At 37.7% G+C, this 27,043-nt stretch overlaps 1 protein-coding gene and 1 pseudogene across 6 annotated transcripts in view; both read right to left on the reverse strand.

Moving 5' to 3' along the window:
- The window catches only part of LOC116463605 (interaptin-like), a 219,127-nt gene that overhangs the window by 63,856 nt on the left and 128,228 nt on the right, over positions 1-27,043 (reverse strand). For all 6 annotated transcript variants that reach the window (XM_058434757.1, XM_032146789.2, XM_058434759.1 and 3 more), the window contains one exon: positions 7,690-7,771. In XM_058434757.1, the coding sequence (XP_058290740.1) occupies positions 7,690-7,771 (82 nt within the window). The remainder of the gene's footprint in view (positions 1-7,689; positions 7,772-27,043) is intronic.
- LOC116463607 (Krueppel-like factor 3) lies at positions 9,138-10,072 on the reverse strand (annotated as a pseudogene).

Here is a 27,043-nt window from a genome sequence, read left to right on the forward strand (position 1 = left end):
CAAAGGCATCTCAACTCTAACAAATCAAAAGCATTGTTTTTGATTCCTCCACTCCCTATATCTGTTTCTTTCACAGAATTTCCCACTTCAATAAATGGAACAAACACAATGATGATAGTAATAGGTAACACATTATGTATCTTGTGCACTCCTAAAAGAAGCCCTTATTCCCATTTTACATGTTAGGGAACTGAGACCAAAGAGAAAAGAAACTTGCCCAAGTTGAAGTAACTACTAAGTTGTAGTGCTGGGATTTGAACCCCAGCAGTCTGGATCTGGAGTCTGAGCTCTCAGTCACTGCACTTTGCTGCCTCTCAACTGTCTACCCTGATGCAAAAAGGCTCAAGCCCATCTTTATTCTTTCCTTTCACTTCCAGTCTCCTTGCTCCCCAGTCACATTTTCTCTATCAGTAAATCAGATTGACCTCTGACATATATTTCTCTCCATATCCATGCTACAGTCTTAGGCTAAACCATAATTAATTCTCACTTGCATGAATGCACAGCCTTCCACCCAGACTCCCTGATATTGCTTTTACTCCTACTCCATTCCATTCTCGAAGGAGCAACCACAGTGACCTTTTAAAAAACAGATTAGATTACTCTCTTAGAATTCTCCCCAGGCTTCCCATTGCTCTCCTTATAAATCCAAACTCCTCAGAAACTCTTCAGGAAACACTGGTCAATTTAATTTCTTATTGCTGCTGTAACAAATGACCACAAGCTTAATTTTTTAAAGCAATACAAATTTATTATTTCACAGTTCTGGAGGTCAGAAGTCCTAAAATCAAGGTGTCACCAGGTCATGTTCCTTCTGAAGGCTCCAGGGGAGAATTCATTTCCTTACCTGTTCTAGCTTCTAGAGCCTACCTGTATTTCTTGTCTTGTGGCCCCTTCCTCCATCATCAAATCACATCACTGCAACCTCTGTTTTCATCCTCACATCTGCGTTTGTGACTTTGACCATCTTGCTTCCTCTTATAAGGATCCTTGTGATTACATTAGGCCTGCCCACATAATCCAGGATAATTTCCCCATTTCAAAATTCTTTTTTTTTTTTTTGACACAGAGTCTCGCTTTGCTGCCCAGGCTGGAGTGCAGTGGTACAATCTTGCCTCACTACTGCCTCTGCCTCCCTGCCTCCAGGTTTCAAGAGATTCTTGTGCCTCAGCCTCCTGAGTAGCTGGAATTACAGGTGCGTGCCATCACACTCAGCTAATTTTTGTATTTTTTAATAGAGACAGGGTTTCAGCATGGTGGCCAAGTCACACTCCTGGCCTAAAGGGATCCACCTGCCTCAGTCTCCCAAAATGCTGGGATTACAGGTATGAGCCACTACGCCTGGCCTCAAAATTCTTAATCGCATTTGCAAAGTCCCTTTTGCCATGTAAGGGAACATACAGATTCCAGGGATTAGGACATAAAACTCTTTGGGGAGCCGTTATTCTGTCACCACAACTGGCCTTCATGTTTTTTGAACTTGTAAAACTGATTTCCAAGAAACGTAGGGTCTTGTCTTGATCTCCTTCCTCCCAGATGTAATCATGGCTAGCTCCTTTCTGGAATTCATATCTTAAAGATCATCTACTCAGGGATGCCATTCTGACCACTCTGTCAAAAGCATACCACCCCTCTCCACTACTCACATTCTATTATGCCTATTTTATATTTTTGCAGCACTTAGCATTGCCTGAAAAGTAACTCTATGGAAATGTGCCAATCTTGTTACTCCAATATCTAGTGCCTGCACACAATAGTCCTGGCTCTCAGTAAACATTTTGTATTGAATAAATAAATGAAATAAACATAGCCTGTTCAAGTTAGGACCATGTGAAAAATGGATCTATACAATGACACTGGAATGCCACCAGGCCACCTTCTGCTTGCCAGGAAAAATTTTCATGAGTGAACAGGAAGGTGAGAGGAAAATCAGGAGAATGCTCATATTTATATCTCAATAATAGAGACTGTCCCAAGAACAGATTGGTCAACTGTCAGATGCTGTTGAAAGGCCAAGTAAGAGCTTTAAAAATTAGTACTTTGCGATGGTCAAAAGTTTACTATTGTTCAAATTATCAGTTAAATGAGCAGCAGGTGACTGTTAATGAAATTAAAATGTAAGTCCTGTGTTAGCCTGCTTAGAAAAAAAAGGAATTAAAGTGTAAGTACATTACAGAGGTTCTTAAATTAGAAAACTTTTTTTTAAAATTTTTTTTGAGACCGAGTCTCGCTCTGTCACCCAGGCTGGAGTGTGGTGTCGCGATCTTGGTTCACTGCAACCTCTGCCTCCTGGGTTGAAGCAATTCTCCTGGGTTGAAGCAAGCCTCCCGAGTAGCTGGGACCACAGGCGCCTGCCACCATGCCTGGATAAGTTTTGTATTTTTAGTAAAGGCGAGGTTTCACCATATTGGTCAGGCTGGTCTCGAACTCCTGACCTCAGGTGATCCACCTGCCTCAGCCTCCTAAAGTGTTGAGATTACAGGCATGAGGCACCGCGCCCGGCCAGAAAACATATTTTACACAACCACTTAGACATATTCTTAGTGACAGATTATAAATCATTTTAAGTAAATTTTGTTCTTATCACATACATGAAAATAAATATAACCAAAATGTAAAGCATTCAAGCAATATATTATAGAGTGAGATAAGAATTTCCACACAGCCCACACTTTCATTTCTAGAGGTAACTGTTGTAATCCTATCATTTATGCAATGTATTTAAATCCATATGCATGTGTATGTACATTTGTATTCATTTTTAGCATGAATGGGATCGTTTTTCTGATATTTCTAATCTCCCGAATTCCTAACAGCCTGCCATAACTGTCTGTTCTTTTATGGTTACAATCCTGGACATACTTTGGGGGATATCAATTATACTTATTCTAATGTCATCTGTTTGCTATTTAACAATTTTCTAGGGTGTTAAGGATTTTCTGTGTGAATTCATAGCCACTTTTTGGGGGGACTTGCGGGGAGGTGTTTCTTCACATACCTAGTAATCTTTGGTTGTGTGTGAATCCTCAGACTTAAGATCCTCTGTTTGCTTGTCTGGTTTGCTGTTTATTTTTGCCCTCGATTGTTTTTAGAGGTGTGATGAAGGGGCAGGGTATGCTACCTGGTGGGGGCACTGGAGGTTTGTCTTGGGCTGTGGGGACCCTGGGCTCTCCTGGGATTCAGTAGCTGCCAGGCTGTTTGACTCTAGTCCACATACTCATTGTGTTATTCTGAGTATAGATGCTTCTGCAAATGCTGCTTCACACAGGGCTGATTGATTGCAGGGTATTGATGAGAGGCCAGCTGGCTTAAATGGTCCATATGCGATTCCTCAGAGTGGGTTTCACTGGACCACCTGAATCAGTATCATGTGGGGAGTGCATTAAAAATGTGATTGCTTGGAGCCACCCCAGACATAAATATAGAACCAGATTATCTATGGAAAAGGAGCCCAGAAATCTGGTCCTGAGGCTGAGTCTGTGGGAGACTGTAATATAGAATTTTAGCAAACTACCCATGATTCTTACGTAGATTGGAGTGTGACAACCACTATTTCACTGATTCACCAGGTCTCACTCCCTTCTCTGTGTTTTAATTAATTCCGAGGAAGGTCCTGTCTATCTCATGCCCACCAGCATCACCACTCAATTGCTCTTCGTCTGGGTTATTCCTCAGTAGAGTTGACCCTTTCTATTATCCTTTCTATGTATTATCTTTCAAGAATTCCTAGAAATTTCTCACCATAAATGACAGTCTTTCTTTTAAGGCTTATTTATCTATCTTTATCCTGGAAGTTACCGTATAATTGCAGAAATGCTGATGATGTTTTATCAGTTTATAAAACTGATGTTTCCTACATATACAAGACCTTCTTAAAAATTAAAAAATGGGCATAATGCCCATTTTTAGAAATGTGAATTAGGAAAGATAGAGCCACTTAAATGACTTCAGGTGCTGAAGATCTTTCTCTGTGCTACCTGTCTCTAGCTCTTCCATCTATCTATCTATCTATCATCTATCTATCTATCTATCTATCTATCTATCTATCATCTATCTATCTATCTAAATCTATCTATACACACACATATATTCATATATATATGAAAGTAATAAAAGTATATTTTATATCCATATATGTTTAAAAGCAATAGAACTAGATTTTATAGTCTTCATATTTTTCATTATTTCAGGGAGATGTTCCCTTAATTAATCTAGATATTATGGTACTTAAAAATAAAATTTGTAGAAAATTTCATCAAGCTCTCAGCGCATCATTAATGCTCTACCTCTTTAGCAAACACTACTGGTTACCTTCTGAACATTCACTACAGCTTATTTCCTGGCCATCAGAGTCCCAATTATTATTTGTTCTAAGGATAAATCTTGCTTGTTCTAAGGTAATTGTAGCAGCCCTGTTCCCCTTGCCAGTGGTTCACTTAGGAGAGGATATGTAAAGGGTTCTAGACAAGGAAATATAAGAAGAATGCTGTTTGGTGGCATCTGATAATTCTTTTTTCTCACTTCTAAAAAGACACTAGAAAACCAGTCCCTTTCTGCCTGCAGGCACCATATCCAAATGTGGCCTCTAGGGTGGAGGAACTGCAGCCATCTTGTGATTATAGGGACTTGACTTAGCTTTGGGTTGAAGCCAGTGCTGAGGGCAGCAGGATGGAGACAGAAAGAACATCAAGATTCTTGGGGATATTGCTGAGACTCTTATCAACTAAAACTGACATTATCCTACCTTTGTTACTTGTAGCCCAAAGCATTCTGATAAAATCTCTATTTTTAAATACATAACGTTCTTTTAAACCTTGGAAAATATTTTCTTAAAAATCTTGGGGAAAAAAATCTTGGTAAAAGAATCGCAATTTCACCCATTTATAAATTGCTTCTTCCCCTTATTGTCAAAATTCACAAAACTTATATCCAAATATTTAAAAATCTTTAAACAACACAAATAATTAACTTATAGGTGACATTCCTATTCCCAGCCCCCACAAAGAATGAGGATTAAAAATGGAAGAAACCTGATTTCATAGCATATTCCAATTTCTGGAAGTCCAAAGATGTTTGAGTGTGCACAGGAAATCTTGAGTTTACTAACAAATTGTATTAATATGTCAAATTTTTTGAATGAATTGTTTTGACTTCAAACTTATCATTACAAAAATGGCGAAGCCACAAATTTGACTCTAGCCTCACCTCCTGACCTCTGAGCAACCTGAGGCTTCAGCAGTCCCAGGCTTTGATCCTAAATGCCCACCCTCCCCAACTTAATCCTAGCAGTAAAAGAGAGTAGATAGAGTATAGATGGAAGAGCTAGAGACAGGTAGCATAGAGAAAGGTCTCCAGCACTTGGAGCCATTTAAGTGGCTCTATCTTTCCTAATTCGCATTTCTAAAAATGGGCATCATGTCCATTTTTTAATGTTTAAGAAGGTCTTGTATGTGTAGGAAACATCAGTTTTATAAACTGATAAAACATCATCATCATTTCTGCAATTATACAATAGCTTCCTACAGATAATTAGTTTGATGGACTTTAGTGGTGTATTTCTCCCTGCATCTCCAATCTACCCTGACTCTCACCATTTCTCAGCACAAATTATGTTAAAATTATAATAAACAAATAATACCACAAAGCATGTGTTAATATTAAATGGGCAGGCTCCATGCACAGTCATTCATTGCTTTACAACAGGGATACATTCCAAGAAATGTGTCATTATGCAATTTTGTCATTGTGTGAACATCCTTGAGTGTACACAAACCAAGATGGCATAACCTACTACACACGTAGACTATACGATATAGCCTATTGTTCCTAGGCTACAAACCTATACAGAATGCTAATGTATTGAATAGTGTAGGTAATTGTAACACAATGGTAAGTATTTGCATATCTAAACATATCTGACCATAGAAAAGGTACAGTAAATATATGGTATTATAATCTTATAGGACCATCATTGTATACATGGTCTGTCACTGACCAAAATGTCATTATGCAGAACATGAATATACAAAGAATTCTGTGCAAACTTATTCTGTAAAATATCAATTCATGTCACTACCAGTAAGTTTATTCCTTTTCTTCACTATGCTCATTTCTATGTTAAGCTTCTTTCCTAACTTTCCAAGACTCCACTTTATATGCTAAGTCTTGATATGCCCACAAATTCCCTCTTAGCTTAGTTGTGTGCTAACACCACCTCCCTATGCCTAGACTGTGCCCTCTTCACTTCTTGAGCTCCAAGAAGCAATCATCACACAGTAGCTGGGGTCTGACTAGACTGCCCTCCACAAGAGACATCCACATGGCCAAACCCCTCCTTGATGTTATTAGAGGGACAGCAACAACGATTTTTTTTTTCTAGCAACCATCACCTTGTTTCTTTTCATGATTTAAAAAAATCTCCCAAAAAGTTACTTCCTGGGCCTAGGGGGTCTTCTAAGGACCCCCGTCCACCAATTCCTTCAACCCCAGCCATCTACACAAACAGCTGAACTACTATACTTACTGTACTATTAACCACAGTGTTATAAAGTATGAATATTTTATTTTCCTTCCTTTTCAGAAACAAACTATTTTGTTACAAATAATCCAAGTATACATTAATTTGATAGGGTATTTTTGGAATTTGTTCCTTCTTGTGTTCAGTACTTTATTAAACACATTGATTTTAGGAGTAGTTCATGGTTAACACAAACATTTGGTTGCTAAGCATTCTAAATATTTATGTTTTATGAGGTTCATCCTTCTAAAATATAGGAACTGAAAATCACATATATCATAAAGTAAAAGAATCTGCTTACTTTTCAAATATTATATACATACTATTTTAGTATTATAATTATAGATATACTATGTTTATGCTATAATTTTTGAAATTTCTGAAATGAAAGTAATTTTTACTTATTTATTTATTCATTTTGAGACAGGGTCTCACTCTGTTGCCCAGGCTGGAGTGTAGTGGCATGATCACGGTTCACTGTAGCCTCAACTTTCCAGGCTTAGGTGATCTTTCCAGCTCAGCCTTCCGAGTAGCTGGGACGACAGGTGTGTGCCAACACGCTTGGATAATTTTTGTATTTTTTTGTGGAGACAAAGTTTCGCCGTGTTGCCCAGGCTTAAAATTAATTTTTAAAAGAAATAGTGTTCTTGATTTTACATCATTTTCTTATCATGTGTTTTCCAATATTTCTTTCTCACTTATATCAAGCATAAGTACTTCAGCATTTGAAAGCTACTCAACTCTCTCTTTGAAGCTAAAATCAGTAATTTTGAGATAGAAGTTCAATATTGTTTCTTGTGGAGAGAGAATAAAGAAACAAAGATAAGAAAAAAGTTCAAAGACTATTTCACATTAAGTTATTGCATTTGAACTATCAGGGAAAGCTTTAATATATGGATAGGTAAGTTTCTTATTGAGAGAAAGAAATCCTCCATGTATTTAAAAATATTTACAGATTCTTCAATATATAATCTAGGCCAGCAAAGTGGGCAAGAAAAGCGGCAGTAAACTATTACCCATACCAGTAAATCACTGCCAAAAGAATCACAGAGAACACACAGGGTCTTTATAATTCTTGTCATTATAATTCTTGCCATTCTAATTCTTGCCATTTTGTGACACATCTACAGAGCACTGTTATCTTACAAGTTGTTTAATATTCTCCATCTTACATAAGCATTTCTTTATAGTTGTCCATCTCTGTCACCGCCTTCTGAAGTTTTAATCCAAGTGCCTCTACTAGACATTGTAAATCTGAAATGACACAATGTATTTCATCTGATTAGTACATTTTAAGTGTCCAGATATTTTCATAGAGTAAATCATATTCTTTTAATGTTGCTAGTCAGCTCTTGAAGAATAAGGCAGCTGCTTATTCCACTTTGCCTCTATGTCCATATGCAACTTATCATTGACTACTCAGCCCTCCCTATCCTAACACCCCACAGACTTAATGGGTTTTGACAGGCCCAATTTGTTGGCCTCTTTCTGCCCCCACCACAATGCTGATTTTCAAACAGCTAATAGGCTAAATTTTACTAATGTTTTCAAAGGAAATGTATGTAGCTGACAAACAAGAATTTCTGATCATGTGTCTTGTTTCTAAAACACTTGATTGCCTGAGCTCACTTTTGTGGTCTGGAACTGTGAAGCATGGCTGAGTCTTCCTGCTAGAACTAAAACAAACAAATCATGTTCCAGGCTCATAGTAAAGAATGTGTTAACTCTGGGTAGCATCTAAAAGGCATTTTAGTGACTTTCAAAACCAAGAGAATACAAGCAGGAAACTGGCTTCCACAGAGTCTTTAACTGGAGAATGTAAGCAGTATTTGAGGATGATTATTCAAGCAGCCCTGTCTAACAAGTGTGTGAATGCAGAACTGAAACCATAGCAGAAAGAACAAATGGCTTGAATTATCTAAGTCTTTCCATTGTCCTGTGCGTGGAAACTGGGATCTGAACCCCAGCCCCAGTGACAGCCCTTGCTGGTACGCTTTTTGAGAATAAGTTATAATGGAAAACAAACTGACAGACTGGTTGGTTTCTCTAGAAAAAAAATGTTCAAAACACTGGAGTTGTAAAATTTCTATGTTCCATCTGTTCAGGTGTTTCAGTGACATATTTTAATAGTAAACTTTAAAATCTTTATGCATCCATACAAATACATAAAACTATATAAATCTGCATTCTTAACTTTATTTTACAAAGAGTTCCTTAAATTAGAAAATAAATTCACTCTAAACAAATGTTTTAATTAGCATTTACCAGACATTTGTATAAACCTTGTTTATCCAGTGCTTTTACATACATTAATTTTTGTTTCTCAGTTTACATGTTTTCTTGTTCTTACTACATTAACTATATCTATCTCTAAGAATAGTTTGCTTAGCATCTCTAAAAAAAAGTTCTCATTTTTTAGGTCACCCATGGTAAGGAGAGGGAGAATCAGAGAGTATCTGCTACTGACCATATGGAAGTTTTGGATGATATAAATTCAGAGGATCAGACCAGCAGAATCAAAATTAAAATGTACATGTAAAAAGTGTTATAGATAATGGCGGGAGGATAGAGAAAGAGCCAGGTGAGTAGGGAGTCACGTTGAGGTGGGAGACAAAGGCATTCAGACTAGCATGTAGCGTTTCCTATAGAAGGCAAGATGGTCAGAACAGAAGCTGTGGTTACAGTCCAGGCACTAAAAAGATTTGACTCCAGTATGTTTTCAGAAATGTCTTATTTATCAGACAGAGCAAACTTCCATATGCATCCATCCCATGTACATTTGTAGGGTTTATCTCCTGTGTGTGTTCTTCTGTATGATTTCAAGTGGAAACTTTTAGTGTATACTTTGTTGCATATGTCATAATCACATCTGTGTATCCTCTGCTTCCTTTGAGTTATCCACCGATTCCATCAGTAAAGGTCTCTTCCCAGGCTGCACTATGACCTACGGGAGATGCTCTTGCAACAATGCTTGTGGGCGGGCACTGAGTTCATTAAGGGGGGTGACATTTCTTCAGGATAATAATCTGTCCTCTGTGGTTTGATCACAGGTTCATTTTTCTTTTCCTATGGTATAGGCTTCTTATATTATTCAATTACAGGTACTTGCATGCTACTATTTGAATTTTCCATTTCCTCTAACAAGGAAACAATGACAGGCTGCTGGAGGTAACTCATGTACATAAAGGGGACAGACCGTACCACCACCAGGCAGGATCCCTAGGCTCTGTATTCTGTGCCAGGAGAAGGCAGCTGCCATCACTGGTGGCATGGAGAGTGGCACACCAAAGGGCTGCCTGCCCAGAGAAGGGAGTGAGTATTTTTCATCATGGGCTAGAAGAAGGCACGCTCAGCCCTGGAGAGGCTCTCCAGTTCAAGGATGGGAACTTCAGAGAGGAAGAATTCCCAGCCAAACAGGTGAACTCCACTTGTTTACTGTGAGGTCCACTGGCTCCATCTATATTCCGTGCAATAAGCCTTCCTGGGTCTGAAAAAACTTATTAGGTAATGGTGTAGAGTAGATGACTCATACTTGTTAGGTATTATTGATTTCATATAATTTCATGTATAGTCACAACTACCAAGAAAACTCCAAGGATCAGAGTAATTAACTTATCAAAGGTCACTCAGCTAGTTAGATCCTATAATTCAAACTCAGGTCTGCCTGATCCTAAAGTTCTTATCTCTCTCACACTTGAAATATAAACTCTTGAAATGTAAAAGCTGCAAGAGAATATGATATTGTCCATAAAAGTGTGGTAAGTCTGGCTACAAATCTGTTACCAGATTCCCAGAATCCTTAAAGAGGTATACTTAAGACAAATGAAAACCATTACTTAACAATGAAATATGTAGTAAACTGGTAGAATTTCTAACTCCAAAAGGTGGTTTAGATTTTAGTTTTAGAAAGGTTAAATATATATTATAGTTAATAAAAATATTAATAAAATTATGGTGTTACTGTGACTGATTCTATGAGAAGATTTCTTCAGAGAGAACAATCACACCTTACTATTAAATGGCCCCTGGTGCTTTTGTCAGGATATGATCCTAAACTAGATGAAGCATAGGTCTGAGCCCATATGATAAATTTTATGTTATTACTTCTAAATGCAGCTATAAATTAAAAGGAAGACTTATCTTAAAATGAACTTCAAAGAACTGGTACTTGATATGTGAATTTTATGCAGTTAATTCTCAATTACCTGAGAATTAGTAGAATAATAGACAGTAAAAACGGCAGCTAATTTAAAGCTTTGCTGTTCTGAATGAAATATAAACATTCTACTAGTTCATTATAGGTTCTGGTAGACTAGTCTGGTCCTTTTGTTTTTAGATGCAGAGTGCCCAGTTCCTGTCCTTAATAAATAAATAAACACCGTTAGGATAAGCTGCAGAGAGATTAAGCCACCTGCACAGAACAGCTCCTTCAGTTTCTGAGGCAAGGAGTTGTTAAGTAAGTGTATTGTTCTGCCCAGTCCTTCTCTATAGTTAAAGAAATTCGACTTTAATTTTCTGTCACTCAGCATGACATTGGATTATGAGGAACAAGGCCCTAAATGCCTACAAAAATAAAGGAAGCATTGGCTTTAAACACCATGCAGATGTAAGGCAGAACCCATGGAAACAATCAAAAATTGACCACAGCAAATTCTACTACGATGTGACTGTGTTCTTTGCAGATATTAAATAAGAAGTAAATGATTGTAAATGAACAAGACAAAAAGTTCTTAGCCTCTCTTCATATGAAGCCAGCTGTTTGCTGGATAGCATTACACAGGCATCAGATTTGGGATAATCAGTCATTTAAGAGAATCCTGCTATCCATAAAGGTTTCTAGAAACGACAAATATAACAGGTATTCATAATTAGCTATTTTATAGGCTGATATAAAACTTTATAGTCACTTGGAGGGCATATTAAGTTAGTATAATGTTTGAGAAAACAGTAACTGAAACCTATATAGTGGAAAGTTATTTCAAGCCTAAAACTTACTGGATAAAGAAGACACAAAACATTTAAAAATCTGGTTCAAATCGCTATGTGGAGGAAAATGATTCCAGGTTAAAGTAGCATAATGGAAGAACAAGCAGGCAAATGAACTGGCACCCAGAGATCAGGGAAATTTTTTTTTAATGTAAAATAGAAGGCTGTACTTTTTTGTTGTAGAGGTAATTGAAGACAAGGAAAAACAAGAACTCAACACTTGTCAGTGACAGGATAGTTTAAAGGTGTCACGCATGAGCTCTTTAGAGTGCCAGACTGCCTAATTTCAAATCCTGCCTCTGCTTCCTGTTAACTCCAGTTTCATTATCTGTAAAATAGTCACTGTCGTACAGGACTGTTCTGATAATTGAATTACTTAATATATGTAAAGAAGGGGAATAGTGGCAGGCACATTGGGAGTAACATACACATGTTAGCTATTATCATTGGTGGTGGCATGAAGGCTACTCTTCCACATCTGCCCTGAATCTCATCACTTCCCACCTTGAGGACATGCTGTTTTTGCACTTGGACCTGGTGTCACCAGTAGCTATCTTTGTATGGGGAGGAGTAAAAATGGAAGTGTTAATTGTCTTTTTCTTCTTTAACAATCTATAGTGCAACTATGGAAAAATGTTAAAACTTGTTAACTATGGATGATGGGTACACGCACATGTTGTATTATTCTATTTTTCTGTTAGAAAAATTTATAGGTATATTAATTAGAGCGGGGTGTTGCTGGCATGGGTCAAAGATGATAGCATGTTTTGTACTACAGAGTCTAATCAACTCTGTTCTATGTGCCCAAGGTACAAAAGAAAACAAACAAAAAAGGGCAAGAAAGCTTTTTGGAGGGTAGTGGGGAGGAGATAACATTTGAAACAGCAATTAAAGACAATCCATTTGATTCCATGAATAGGGAGCAGAAAAACTGAATTGCAGCTGGAGGTGGATATGGTAACAAGGAGGGTTGTCAGTTTTGTTTTATTTTTAATATGGGTGAAACTGAGATGTTCATTTTCATTTGGGAATGATCCATTCTAGAAAGGATTTATGCTTGTGAATTTAATGTATAACCTGCATCTTACATGTGAAAAAATTATCCGTTTTGAAGGTGTGTTAAAAATTACACAAATCAAGTTAAACTACAAGTCTCATTTTGACTCTTATTATTTTTAGTCAACACTATGTTTTTTGAGACCTATCCAGGTAGCTACATGTAGATATGATTCACTCTGCTCTGACTGATATATAATATTTCATCATGTGCACATACCACATTTTACTTATCCAGTACCATAGTGATAGAACCTAGGTTACCTGAAACCTTGTCACCATAAATAATCCTGCAATGAAAGTGTTTTACCGATCTTGTTGTGTACTTATAGGACAGTTTGTCTGCAGTATGTCTCCAGGGCAGTATTAGGTATTAAGTATGAGATCATAGGAATACACATAAATATTGCCAAATAGTTCCCAAAATGGAGGTGCTAGCTTACATTCCTACTTCACTGAATAAAGGCTCCTGCTTTATAATATTCATTAGAAGCAGCTAACATTAATTAGAAACAGCTATTTTTCTAATTTTTGCCAATATGAAGAATACAAAGTAGTGTCTTTGGTTTAACTTGCAGTTCTCTGCTTCCTATTGGAGCTGAGTGCCTCACCTTATACTTCTTGGCCATTCATGACTCTCCTTTTATGATTTGCCTTTTCCTCAGTCTCTTTTCTATCCATTCCAATTGAGCTTTCTTTTTCACTTCTCTACAGAAACAGCTCTTTTCAAGGTGATGAATGACGGTCTATATTAGCAATTTCAAAATTTAATTCTCTGTTCTTATCAAATTCAAACATTATGCAGCATGTGACCCAGTTATTTTCTCTCTCTTGGCAACATTCTGGCTATCTTCTCAGGTTCTATTGATTATTCTTAATCTTAGATTCACTCTAAATGCTGGGAAGCACAAGGAACTCAGCCCCTAGCCCTTTTCTCTAGCTGCATTATCTCCCAAGATAATTTCATCTAGTTTCATGGCTTCGAATAGCATCTATATATGGGTGTCTTCCATCATCATCATCATCATCATCATAGCTAACAAATACGGAATACTGACTATGTACCAGGTACTATATCCTAAGTGCTTTACACTCATTGAATCCTTTCAATGCAAACTTACTGGAATGTAAGTTTCATGAGAACAGGAACCTTATCTGTTATAGTGCTTGAGACATGGAAGTTGATTAAAAAATAATCATTGAAAGAATGAATAAAACTTCCCAGATTTTAGAAATAAGAGTGTCAGCAAATATGTTTAGAATTAAGTGCCTAAGATTAAAATACAGTACATGAAACAAAAAATAGCTCTGCAATTTTCATTGATATTATCTGGTATGTGTCTTGGCATTAAAACGTAACTTTCTTATTTGTTATTTTATTTCAATAGACACTTATTAAACACCTACTCTATTTGTAGCTAGGTTTCACACTAGTTAGATTCAGTGTACAAATATCATTAAGATATATTTATTTGTCCTTATATAAATAACAAGTGCCTCACTTGGCCTTGGTGAATGATAAATTAATCTTTTAAATAACAAATTAATAACTCATTTAAACTAACACCTGTCTTATTTTTTCCACTATTTTAAATTATTTTATTTTTCACTATTTTAAATTATTTTACTCACTGTTTAAATTATTTTAATTAAGTTTATTTAAATTATTTTATTTAAATTATTTTATTATTAAAATATAATATTATCAGCTTAGATTCAGTGTACAAATATCATTAAGATATATTTGTCCTTATATAAATTACAATCAAGTGTCTCATTTGGCCTTGGTGAATGATAAATTAATCTTTTAAATAACAAATTAATAACTCATTTAAACTAAAATCTGTTTTATTTTTTCACTAGTTATTTTTTTTTATTATACTTTAAGTTTTAGGGTACATGTGCACAACGTGCAGGTTAGTTACATATGTATACATGTGCCATGTTGGTGTCCTGCACCCATTAACTCGTCATTTAACATTAGGTATATCTCCTAATGCTATCCCTCCCCCCTCCTCCCACTCCACAACAGGCCCCGGTGTGTGATGTTCCCTTTCATGTGTCCATGTGTTCTCATTGTTCACTTCCCACCTATGAGTGAGAACATGCGGTGTTTGGTTTTTTGTCCTTGCAATAGTTTGCTGAGAATGATGGTTTCCAGTTTCATCCGTGTCCCTACAAAGGACACGAACTCATCAGTTTTTATGGCTGCATAGTATTCCATGGTGTATATGTGCCATATTTTCTTAATCCAGTCTATCATTGTTGGACATTTGGCTTGGTTCCAAGTCTTTGCTATTGTGAATAGTGCCGCAATAAACATACATGTGCATGTGTCTTTATAGCAGCATGATTTATAATCCTTTGGTTATATACCCAGTAATGGGATTGCTGGGTCAAATGGTATTTCTAGTTCTAGATCCCTGAGGAATCGCCACACTGACTTCCACAATGGTTGAACTAGTTTACACTCCCACCAACAGTGTAAAAGTGTTCCTATTTCTCCATATCCTCTCCAGCAGCTGTTGTTTCCTGACTTTGTAATGATCACCATTCTAACTGGTGTGAGATGGTATCTCATTGTGGTTTTGATTTGCATTTCTCTGATGGCCAGTGATGATGAGCATTTTTTCACGTGTCTTTTGGCTGCATAAATGTCTTCTTTTGAGAAGTGTCTGTTTGTATCCTTCACCCACTTTTTGATGGGGTTGTTTGTTTTTTTCTTGTAAATTTGTTTGAGTTCATTGTAGATTCTGGATATTAGCCCTTTGTCAGATGAGTAGATTGCAAAAATTTTCTCCCATTCTGTAGGTTGCCTGTTCACTCTGATAGTAGTTTCTTTTGCTGTGAGGAAGCTCTTCAGTTCAATTAGATCCCATTTGTCAATTTTGCCTTTTGATGCCATTGCTTTTGGTGTTTTAGACATGAAATCCTTGCCCATGCCTATGTCCTGAATTGTATTGCCTAGGTTTTCTTCTAGGGTTTTTATGGTTTCAGGTCTAACATTTAAGTCTTTAATCCATCTTGAATTAATTTTTGTATAACATGTAAGGAAGGGATCCAGTTTCAGCTTTCTACATATGGCTAGCCAGTTTTCCCAGCACCATTTATTAAATAGGGAATCCTTATCCCATTGCTTGTTTTTGTCAGGTTTGTCAAAGATCAGATGGTTGTAGATATGGTGTTATTTCTGAGGGCTCTGTTCTGTTCCACTGGTCTATATCTCTGTTTTGGTACCAGTATCATGCTGTTTTGGTTACTGTAGCCTTGTAGTATAGTTTGAAGTCAGGTAGCTTGATGCCTACAGCTTTGTTCTTTTGGCTTAGGATTGACTTGGCGATGCGGGCTCTTTTTCAGCTCCATATGAACTTTAAAGTAGTTTTTTCCAATTCTGTGAAGAAAGTCATTGGTAGCTTGATGGGGATGGCATTGAATCTATCAATTACCTTGGGCAGTATGGCCATTTTCACGATATTGATTCTTCCTACCCATGAGCATGGAATGTTCTTCCATTTGTTTGTATGCTCTTTTATTTCATTGAGCAGTGGTTTGCAGTTCTCCTTGAAGAGGTCCTTCACGTCCCTTGTAAGTTGGATTCCTAGGTATTTTATTCTCCTTGAAGCAATTGTGAATGGGAGTTCACTCATGATTTGGCTCTCTGTCTGTTATTGGTGTATAAGAATGCTTGTGATTTTTGTACATTGATTTTGTATCCTGAGACTTTGCTGCAGTTGTCTATCAGCTTAAGGAGATTTTGGGCTGAGACAATGATTGCCCTGGGCAGAACTTCGAACACTAAGTTGAATAGGAGTGGTGAGAGAGGGCATCCCTGTCTTGTGCCAGTTTTCAAAGGGAATGTTTCCAGTTTTTGCCCATTCAGTATGATATTGGCTGTGGGTTTGTCATAGATAGCTCTTTTTATTTTGAGATATGTCCCATCAATACCTAATCTATTGAGAGTTTTTAGCATGAAGGTTGCTGAATTTTGTCAAAGGCCTTTTCTGCATCTATTGAGATAATCATATGGTTTTTGTCATTGGTTCTGTTTATATGCTGGATTACATTTACTGATTTGCATATGTTGAACCAGCCTTGCATCCCAGGGATGAAGCCCACTTGATCATGGTGGATAAGCTTTTTGATATGCTGCTGGATTGGGGTTGCCAGTATTTTATTGAGGATGTTTGCATCGATGTTCATCAAGGATATTGGTCTAAAATTCTCTTTTTTGGTTGTGTCTCTGCCAGGCTTTGGTATCAGGATGATGCTGGCCTCATAAAATGAGTTAGGGAGGATTCCCTCTTTTTCTATTGATTGGAATGGTTTTAGAAGGAATAGTACTAGCTCCTCCTTGTACCTCTGGTAGAATTCAGCTGTGAATCCATCTGGTCCTGGACTTTTTTTGGTTGGTAAGCTATTAATTATTGCCTCAGTTTCAGAGCTTGTTATTGGTCTATTTAGAGATTCAACTTCTTCCTGGTCTAGTCTTCGGAGGGTGTATGTGTTGAGGAATTTATCCATTTCTTCTAGATTTTCTAGTTTATTTGCGTAGAGGTGTTTGTAGTATTCTCTGACAGTAGTTTGTATTTCTGTGGGATCGGTGGTGATATCCCCTTTATCATTTTTTATTGCGTCTATTTGATTCTTCTTTCTTTTCTGCTTTATTAGTCTTGCTAGCGGTCTATCAATTTTGTTGATCTTTTCAGAAAACAGCCTCTGGATTCATTGATTTTTTTGAAGGGTTTTTTGCGTCTCTATTTCCTTCAGTTCTGCTCTGGTCTTAGTTATTTCTTGCATTCTGCTAGCTTTTGAATGTGTCTGCTCTTGCTTCTCTAGTTCTTTTAATTGTGATGTTAGGGTTTCAATTTTAGATCTTTCTTGCTTTCTCTTGTGGGCATTTAGTGCTATAAATTTCCCTCTACACCCTGCTTTGAATGTGTCCCAGAGATTCTGGTGTGTTGTGTCCTTGTTCTCGTTGGTTTCAAAGAACATCTTTATTTCTGCCTTCATTTCGTTATGTACTCAGTAGTCATTCAGTAGCAAGTTGTTCAGTTTCCATGTTGAGCGGTTTTGAGTGAGTTTCTTAATCCTGAGTTCTAGTTTGATTGCACTGTGGTCTGAGAGACAGTTTGTTATAATTTCTGTTCTTTTACATTTGCTGAGGAGTGCTTTACTTCCAACTATGTGGTGAATTTTGGAATAAGTGCAGTGTGGTGCTGACTGAGAAGAATGTATATTCTGTTGATTTGGGGTGGAGAGTTCTGTAGATGTCTATTAGGTCCGCTTGGTGCAGAGCTGAGTTCTATTCCTGGATATCCTTGTTAACTTTCTGTCTCATTGATCTGTCTAATGTTGATAGTAGGGTGTTAAAGTCTCCCATTATTATTGTGGAGGAGTCTAAGTCTCTTTCTAGGTCTCTAAGGACTTGCTTTATGAATCTGGGTGCTCCTGTATTGGGTGCATATATATTTAGGCTAGTTAGCTCTTCTTGTTGAATTGATCCCTTTACCATTATGTAATGGCCTTCTTTGTCTCTTTTGGTCTTTGTTGGTTTAAAGTCTGTTTTATCAGAGACTAGGATTGCAACCCCTGCCTTTTTTTGTCTTCCATTTGCTTGGTACATCTTCTTCCATCCCTTTATTTTGAGCCTATGTGTGCCTCTGCATGTGAGATGGGTTTCCTGAATACAGCACCCTGATGGGTCTTGACTCTATCCAATTTGCCAGTCTGTGTCTTTTAACTGGAGCATTTAGTCCATTTACATTTAAAGTTAATATTGTTATGTGTGAATTTGATCCTGTCATTATGATGTTAGCTGGTTATTTTGCTCGTTAGTTGATGCAGTTTCTTCCTAGCCTCAATGGTCTTTACAATTTGGCATGATTTTGCAGTGGCTGGTACCGGTTGTTCCTTTCTATGTTTAGTGCTTCCTTCAGGAGCTCTTTTAGGGCAGGCCTGGTGGTGACAAAATCTCTCAGCATTTGCTTGTCTGTAAAGTATTTTATTTCTCCTTCACTTATGAAGCTTAGTTTGGCGGGAAAGGAAATTCTGGGTTGAAAATTCTTTTCTTTAAGAATGTTGAATATTGGCCCCCACTGTCTTCTGGCTTGTAGAGTTTCTGCCAAGAGATCTGCTGTTAGTCTGATGGGCTTCCCTTTGTGGGTAACCTGACCTTTCTCTCTGGCTGCTCTTAACATTTTTTCCTTCATTTCAACTTTGGTGAATCTGACAATTATGTGTCTTGGAGTTGCTCTTCTTGAGGAGTATCTTTGTGGCATTCTCTGTATTTCCTGAATCTGAATGTTGGCCAGCCTTGCTAGATTGGGGAAGTTCTCCTGGATAATATCCTGTAGAGTGTTTTCCAACTTGGTTCCATTCTCCCCGTCACTTTCAGGTACACCAAACAGACGTAGATTTGGTCTTTTCACATAGTCCCATATTTCTTGGAGGCTTTGTTTCTTTTTATTCTTTTTTCTCTAAACTTCCCTTCTGGCTTCATTTCATTCATTTCATCTTCCATCACTGATACCCTTTCTTCCAGTTGATTGCATTGGCTCCTGAGGCTTCTGCATTCTTCATGTAGTTCTCGAGCCTTGGCTTTCAGCTCCATCAGCTCCTTTAAGCACTTCTCTGTATTGGTTATTCTAGTTATACATTCGTCTAATTTTCTTTCAAAGTTTTTGCCTTCTTTGCCATTGGTTTGAATTTCCTCCTGTACCTTGGAGTAGTTTGATTGTCTGAAGCCTTCTTCTCTCAACTTGTCAAAGTCATTCTCCGTCCAGCTTTGTTCTGTTGCTGGTGAGGAACTGCGTTCCTTTGGAGGAGGAGAGGCGCTCTGCTTTTTAGAGTTTCCAGTTTTTCTGCTCTGTTTTTTCCCCATCTTTGTGGTTTTATCTACTTTTGGTCTTTGATGATGGTGATGTACAGATGGGTTTTTGGTGTGGATGGCCTTTCTGTTTGTTAGTTTTCCTTCTACCAGACAGGACCCTCAGCTGCAGGTCTGTTGGAGTTTGCTAGAGGTCCACTCCAGACCCTGTTTGCCTGGGTATCAGCAGTGGTGGCTGCAGAACAGCGGATTTTCGTGAACCACGAATGCTGCTGCCTGATCATTCCTCTGGAAGTTTTGTCTCAGAGGAGTACCCGGCTGTGTGAGGTGTCAGTCTGCCCCTACTGGGTGGTGCCTCCCAGTTAGGCTGCTCGGGGGTCAGGGGTCAGGGACCCACTTGAGGAGGCAGTCTGCCCATTCTCAGATCTCCAGCTGCGTGCTGGGAGAACCACTACTCTCTTCAAAGCTGTCAGACAGGGACATTTAAGTCTGCAGAGGTTACTGTTGTCTTTTTGTTTGTCTGTGCCCTGCCCCCAGAGGTGGAGCCTACAGAGGCAGGCAGGCCTCCTTGAGCTGTGGTGGGCTCCACCCAGTTGGAGCTTCCTGGCTGCTTTGTCTACCTAAGCAAGCCTGGGCAATGGCGGGCGCCCCTCCCCCAGCCTTGCTGCCACCTTGCCTTGCAGTTTGATCTCAGACTGCTGTGCTAGCAATCAGCGAGACTCCGTGGGTGTAGGACCCTCCGAGGCAGGTGCGGGATATAATCTCCTGGTGTGCCATTTTTTAAGCCCATCAGAAAAGCGCAGTATTAGGGTGCGAGTGACCCAATTTTCCAGGTGCGGTCTGTCACCCCTTTCTTTGACCAGGAAAGGGAACTCCCTGACCCTTTGCGCTTCCCGAGTGAGGCAATGCCTCGCCCCGCTTCAGCTCGCGCATTGTGCACTGCACCCACTGTCCTGTGCCCACTGTCTGGCACTCCCTAGTGAGATGAACCCGGTACCTCAGATGGAAATGCAGAAATCACCTGTCTTCTGCATCACTCACGCTGGGAGCTGTAGACCGGAGGTGTTCCTATTCGGCCATCTTGGCTCCACCCCTTGGAGTTTTCTTACACAGTTGAATAAATCCTTTACATGGTGTGGATTTTAACACTTTGTATATCATACATGAAACAAATCCTTTTTTGTCAGTCTGCTGTTTTTAGGTTGTTTGGCAGATTTGAACTAAAAAATTCTACCTTTTTAATAGACAAATTCTGTCAGTCTTACTCTTTGTAATTTTTAAAGTGCTGCTTTATCCCTCCATAGTTAGGATACATTCTGTATATTTTTATTGTGTGCTAGTTTGCCTTGAGGCTTATTTTGATGTAATGTTTATTTCCTTTGGTTATCTCTATAGCACTTGTTATATAATTTTGCTTTTCCCCCATTGTTAATGATGCTTACATTAAAATCTGATTCTACTTCTGGATTTGCTACACTGTTCTAAAGATATATACTGCCATTTTCGCAGCAGCAGAACATCCCTATAAAAACATAGTTTAAATATGCTAGGGCTAGGTGGCCAAACAGGGCTTTTCATTTCCAGGCTTTTAAAAATATATTTTTCCCAAGATCTGATCCAAGAACAATTGATGTCAAGAAGGTGAAGGAGTAGAGGGATCAACTGTTGTTTAGGACCAGAGGAGAAAGCAAGTGAGGTAGGTGTCCAATGTCTTAGGGACACAGAAGCTGCATCCTCACCAGAGACTTCTTGTGGAATGATTTTGGCTGTGAATCTAGCAGCCTCCCTCCCTTTACTGGGTTCCTAACCACTTTCTCAGCCTGGTCCTTCCACCCTCTTAGATATTCTGAATATCTAATATCCTTTCAATAAATTACTTTACTGTTTGAATTAAAGTTAGTTTTGGCTGATTGTGACTAACTAAAAAAATTCACAAATGCTGTTCTTTTTGAAAATGTAACCTACTTACTTTTTTTTTTTTTTAAACTATTCTACAGTATGAACATCCTTTTTCCCACATTCCTTATTATTATTTTTAAGCTAGTGCTGAACTCGTCTGGTCATAAGAACCAGCATCAACCTTATAGCCAAACCTGGCAGAGATGTAGCAAAAAAAAAAAAAAGAAAAAAGAAAAAGAAAACTTCAGGCCAATATATCCCTGATGAACATCAGTGCAAAAATCTTCATTAAATACTGGCAAACTGAACCCAGCAGCACATCAAAAAGCTTATCCACCATAATCAAGTTGGCTTCATCCCTGGGATGCAAGCTTGGTTAAACATATGCAAATCAATAAATGTGATTCATCACATAAACAGAACTAAAGACAAAAACCACATGATGATCTCAATAAATGGCAAAAAGGCCTTTGATAAAATTCAACATCCCTTTATGTTAAAAACTCTCAATAAACTATGCGTTAAGGGAACATACTTCAAAATAATAAGAGCCATATACAACAAACCCACAGCCAATATCATACTGAAGGTGCAAAAGCTACAAGCATTTCCCTGGAACACTGGCATAAACAAAGATGCCCTTTCTTACCACTCCTATAAAACATAGTATTGAAAGTTCTGGCTGGAGCAATCAGGCAAGTGAAAGAAATAAAGGGTATCCAAATAGGAAAATAAGAAGTCAAATTATCTTTATTTGCACATAACATGATCCTACATCTAGAAAACTGTCTCAGCCCAAAAGCTTCTTAAGGTGATAAGCAACTTCAGCAGTCTCCGGATACAAAATAAATGTGCAAAAACATTCCTATACATCAACAACAGGTGAGCCAAAAGCCAAACAATGAATGAACTCCCATTCACAATTACTATAAAAATTTTTTTAAAACCCTAAGAATACAGCTAACAAGGGAAATGGAAAACCTTTTCAAGGAGAACTACAAATGATTGCTCAAGGAAATCAGAGAAGACACAAACAAATGGAAAAACATTCCATGCTCATGGATAGGAAGAATCAACATTATTTAAATAGCCATACTGCCCAAAGTAATTTATAGATTCAATGCTATTCCCATTAAACTATCATTGACATTCTTCACAGAACTAGAAAAAACTATTTTAAAATTCATATGGAACCCAAAAGAGCCTGACTAGGCAAGGCAATCCTAATCAAAAAGAACAAAGCTGGAGGCATCATGCTACCCGACTTCAAGCTATACTACAAGGCTATAGTAACCAAAACAGCATGGTACCAGTATAAAAACAGACATTTAGAACAATGGAACAGAATAGAGAACTCAGAAATAAGACAGCACACCTACAACCTCTGATATTTGACAAACCTGACAAAAGCAAGCAACGGGGAAAGGATTCCCTATTTAATAAATGGTGCTGGGAGAACTGGCTAGCCATGTGTGGAAAACTGAAACTGGACCCCTTTCTTATGCCATATACAAAAATCAACTCAAGATGGATTAAAGGCTTAAATGTAAAACCCAAAGCTATAAAAACCCTAGAAGAAAATCTAGGCAATATCATTCAGGATGTAGGTACAGGTAGAGATTTCATGATGAAAATGTTAAAAGCAATAGCAACAAAATCAATAATTGACAAATGAGATCTAATTAAAGAGCTTCTGCACAGCAAAAGAAACTATTAATAGATGAACAGACAACCTAAAGAATGGAAGAAAATTTCTGCAATCTATCCATTTGGCAAAAGTGTAATATCCAGAGTCTACAAGGAACTTAAAAAATGTACAAAGAAAAAACAAACAACCCCATTAAAAAGTAGGCAAAGAACATGAACAGACACTTTTCAAAAGAAGACATACATGCAGCCAACGAACATGAAAAAAAGCTCATCATCATGATCATTAGAGAAATGCAAATTAAAACCACAATAAGATACCATCTCACACCAGTCAGAATGGTGATTATTAAAAAGTCAAGAAACAACAGATGCTGGCAAGGTTGTGAGAAAAAGGAGCTTTTACACTGTTGGTGGGAGTATAAATTAGTTCAACCTTTGTGAAATGCAATGTCATGATTTCTCAAAGATCTAGAGGCAGAAATACGATTTGACCCAGCAATCCGGTTACTGGGTATATACCCAGAGGAATATAAATAATTCTATTATAAAAATACATGCATGCATATGTTCATTGCAGCACTATTCACAATAGCAAAGACATGGAATCAACCTAAATGTCCATCAATGATAGATTAAATAAAGAAAACGTGGTACACATACACCATGGAATACTATGCAGCCATAAAAAAGGAATGAGATCATATCCTCTGAAGACACATGGATGGATCTGGAAGCCGTTATCCTCAGCAAACTAACGCAGGAACAGAAAACCAAACACCAAAAACCACAAACAAGTGTTCTCACTTGTAAGTGGGAGCTGAATGATAGGAACATATGGACACATGGGGAAAACAACACACACTAGAGCCTGTCAACCGGGGGGGCGAAGGGAGGAAGAGCTTCAGGAAGAATAACTAAGGGATGCTGGGCTTAATACCTGGGTGATAGGATGAGATCTGTGAAGCAAACTACTATGGCACACGTTTACCTATGTAACACACCTGCACATCCTGCAAGTGTACCCCAGAACTTAAAATAAAAATTGAGGGAAAAAATAATAATATGTCAATATTCATTCATTAATTGTAACAAATGTACTCAACTAGTGTACAATGTTAACCATAGGGGAAACTGTATGTTGGGGGGAGTGGTATATCAGAATGCTCCATATTATCTTTTCATTTTTTTCAGTAAATCTCAAATTGCTGTAAAAAATAAAGCTTTAAAAAAAAAAAAAAAGACTCCCCTCATTCATCTCTCATTCACCTAATTCTGACTGCTTCCAAATAATAAATATTGTTGTTAGTTTCTTGTATATATATCCCCAAAGATTTTAAAAATTTATACAGAGTACAAGTAATAATAATACACATATATTTCACTTCATATTTTGTATACAAATTATACCACAGTGCATATGCAATGTTATGTATCTTCCTTTCTTTTTTTTTTTTGAGACGGAGTCTCGCTCTGTCACCCAGGCTGGAGTGCAGTGGCGCAATCTGGGCTCACTGCAAGCTCCGCCTCCCGGGTTCATGCCATTCTCCTGCCTCAGCCTCTCCGAGTAGCTGGGACTACAGGCGCCCGCCACCACGCCCGGCTAATTTTTTGTATTTTTAGTAGAGACGGGGTTTCACCGTGGTCTCGATCTCCTGACCTCGTGATGTGCCTGCCTCGGCCTCCCAACGTGCTGGGATTACAAGCGTGAGCCACCGCGCCCGGCGTATCTTCCTTTCTTTGTTTGACAATGTAGTTTGGAGCTCTCTACACATTAATAAGCAAGGAACTTTCTCTGTCTCTCTCTTTCTCTCTCTCTATGGCTATATGGACTCTACTGTTTGAATACTGCACAATTTATTTAACCAGTCACCTATCATGATGTTTTAGGTTGCTTGCAGTCTTTTGGTATTACTATGCTTCAAAGAATAACTTTGCAAATCTGTTACTTCATTTATAAGAAGGCATATCTATATGTTAATTTCTGGAAAAGGAAGTCCAGGGTCAAAGGAGGGGGGTTCATTTGTATTTCAGACAAACATTGAAAACTAGTCTCTATAGTAATTGTACCAATTTATAGTCCACCCACAAATGTATTAGAGTGCCTCACCAACCCAATCTGCTATCATACTTTTGGGTTTTGTTAATCTGATACATGAAAATCACTATCTTAGTAGTTTCGTTTTTTATTGATCTTATAAATATTTGAAATATTTAGCTTTGACAGTGTTTTTGAAGGAAAAAAGATCAAAGCTAAACTCCAAAACTTCACAGTTTCCATGAGGATCTATTATTCATACATTAAAGAACTTCACAAATAGTTATATTGTCAGCATTAACAGCTCCTGATGTAATAAATTCCAAAAATGCATTTTTGTTGCTACTACTCTTACATGTTTTCGATGTGCCTCTATTTAGCTAAAAATAGCTTCTAGTTCTAAAAAGTCTCCAGGAATCTACAACTCCTGGGGCCATCTCATAAGCAGCTATTCCAGGTCAAGAGGAAAATCCAGGACATATGAGAAGAATTTCAGTTTTCTCAAGAATGCAAGAATGCATCTTTAAATAGAGCTTGCCACATCAATTCCCTACTTTTTCTAGTTCATAAAATCAAAACCCTATATACCATTTTGACTATTTCAAGTGACAAATATAAGTAATTCATTTGAATTTTCATACACTCAAAGATGAAAAATTGATTTGTTCATTCCTTATACTATACCCAATAGTAAAAAATTATTTGAAGCATTAGCATCTCACAATTCTAAGCTATTAAAGAAGAAATCAACCCCAAAGCTAGCAAAATACAAGAAATAACCAAAATCAAAGCTGAATGGAAGGAAATAAAGACACACAAAAACATTCAAAAGATCAATGAATCCAGAAGTAGGTTTTTTGAAAAAGTTAGTAAGATAGGCCACTAGCTAGACTAATAAAGAAGAGAGAAGATCCAAATAAACACAATTAGAAATGAAGAAGGAAATGTTACCACTAACCCCACAGAAATAAAAACAACCATCAGAAACTACTACAAACACCTCTATGCACACAAACTAGAAAACCTAGAAGAGATGCATACATTCCTGGACACATACACCCTCCTAATACTGAACCAGGAACAAATTGATTCCCAGAACAGACCAATAACAACATCAGAAATTAAATCAGTAATAAATAGTCTACCAACAAAAAAAAACCCCAGAAAATGATGGATTCACAGCTGAATTCTACCAGATGTACAAAGAAGAACTGGAACCATTCATAGTGAAACTATTCCAAAGAATCGAGGAGGAAGAACTCCTCCCCAACTCATTTTATGAGGTCAGCATCATCCTGATACCAAGACCTGGCAGAGGCGCACACAAAAAAAAATTCAGGCCAATATCCATGATGAACATCAATGCAAAAATCCTTAACAAAATACTTGCAAACCAAATTCAGCAGAACACCAAGAAGCTAGCACATCGTGATAAAGTAGGCTTCATCCTTGTGATGCAAGGTTGGTTCAACATATGCAAATCAATAAATGTGATTAATCACATAAATAGAACTAAAGAAAAAAAACCACATGATTATCTCAATAGATGCAGAAAAGGCTTTTGATAAAATTCAACCTCCCTTTATGTAAAAAACTTTCAATAAACTAGGTATTGAAGGAATAGACCTCAAAATAAGAGCTGTCTATGCCAAACCCACAACCAACATCATATTGAATGGGCAAAAGCTGGAAGTATTCCCTTGAAAACCAGAACAAGACAAGGATGCCCTCTTTCACCACTCCTACTCGATATAGTATTGGAAGTCCTAGCCAGAGCAATCAGGCAAGAGAAAGAAATAAAAAGCATTCAAATAGGATAAGAAGAAGTCAAACTATCTCTGTTTGCAGATGACATGTTTCTATATCCAAAAAACTCCTTAGTTTTGACACAAAAGTTCCTTCAGCTGATAAACAGCTTTAGCAAAGTTTCAGGATACAAAATCAATGTACAATCACTAGCATTCCTATACACCAACGACAGCCAAGCCAAAAGCCATATCAGGAACACAATCCCATTTACAATTCACACACACACACACACACACACACACACACACACACACACACACACACA

The sequence above is a fragment of the Hylobates moloch genome, unplaced genomic scaffold (assembly GCF_009828535.3).
Source record: "Hylobates moloch isolate HMO894 unplaced genomic scaffold, HMol_V3 SCAFFOLD_44, whole genome shotgun sequence".
Classification (NCBI taxonomy): domain Eukaryota; kingdom Metazoa; phylum Chordata; class Mammalia; order Primates; family Hylobatidae; genus Hylobates; species Hylobates moloch.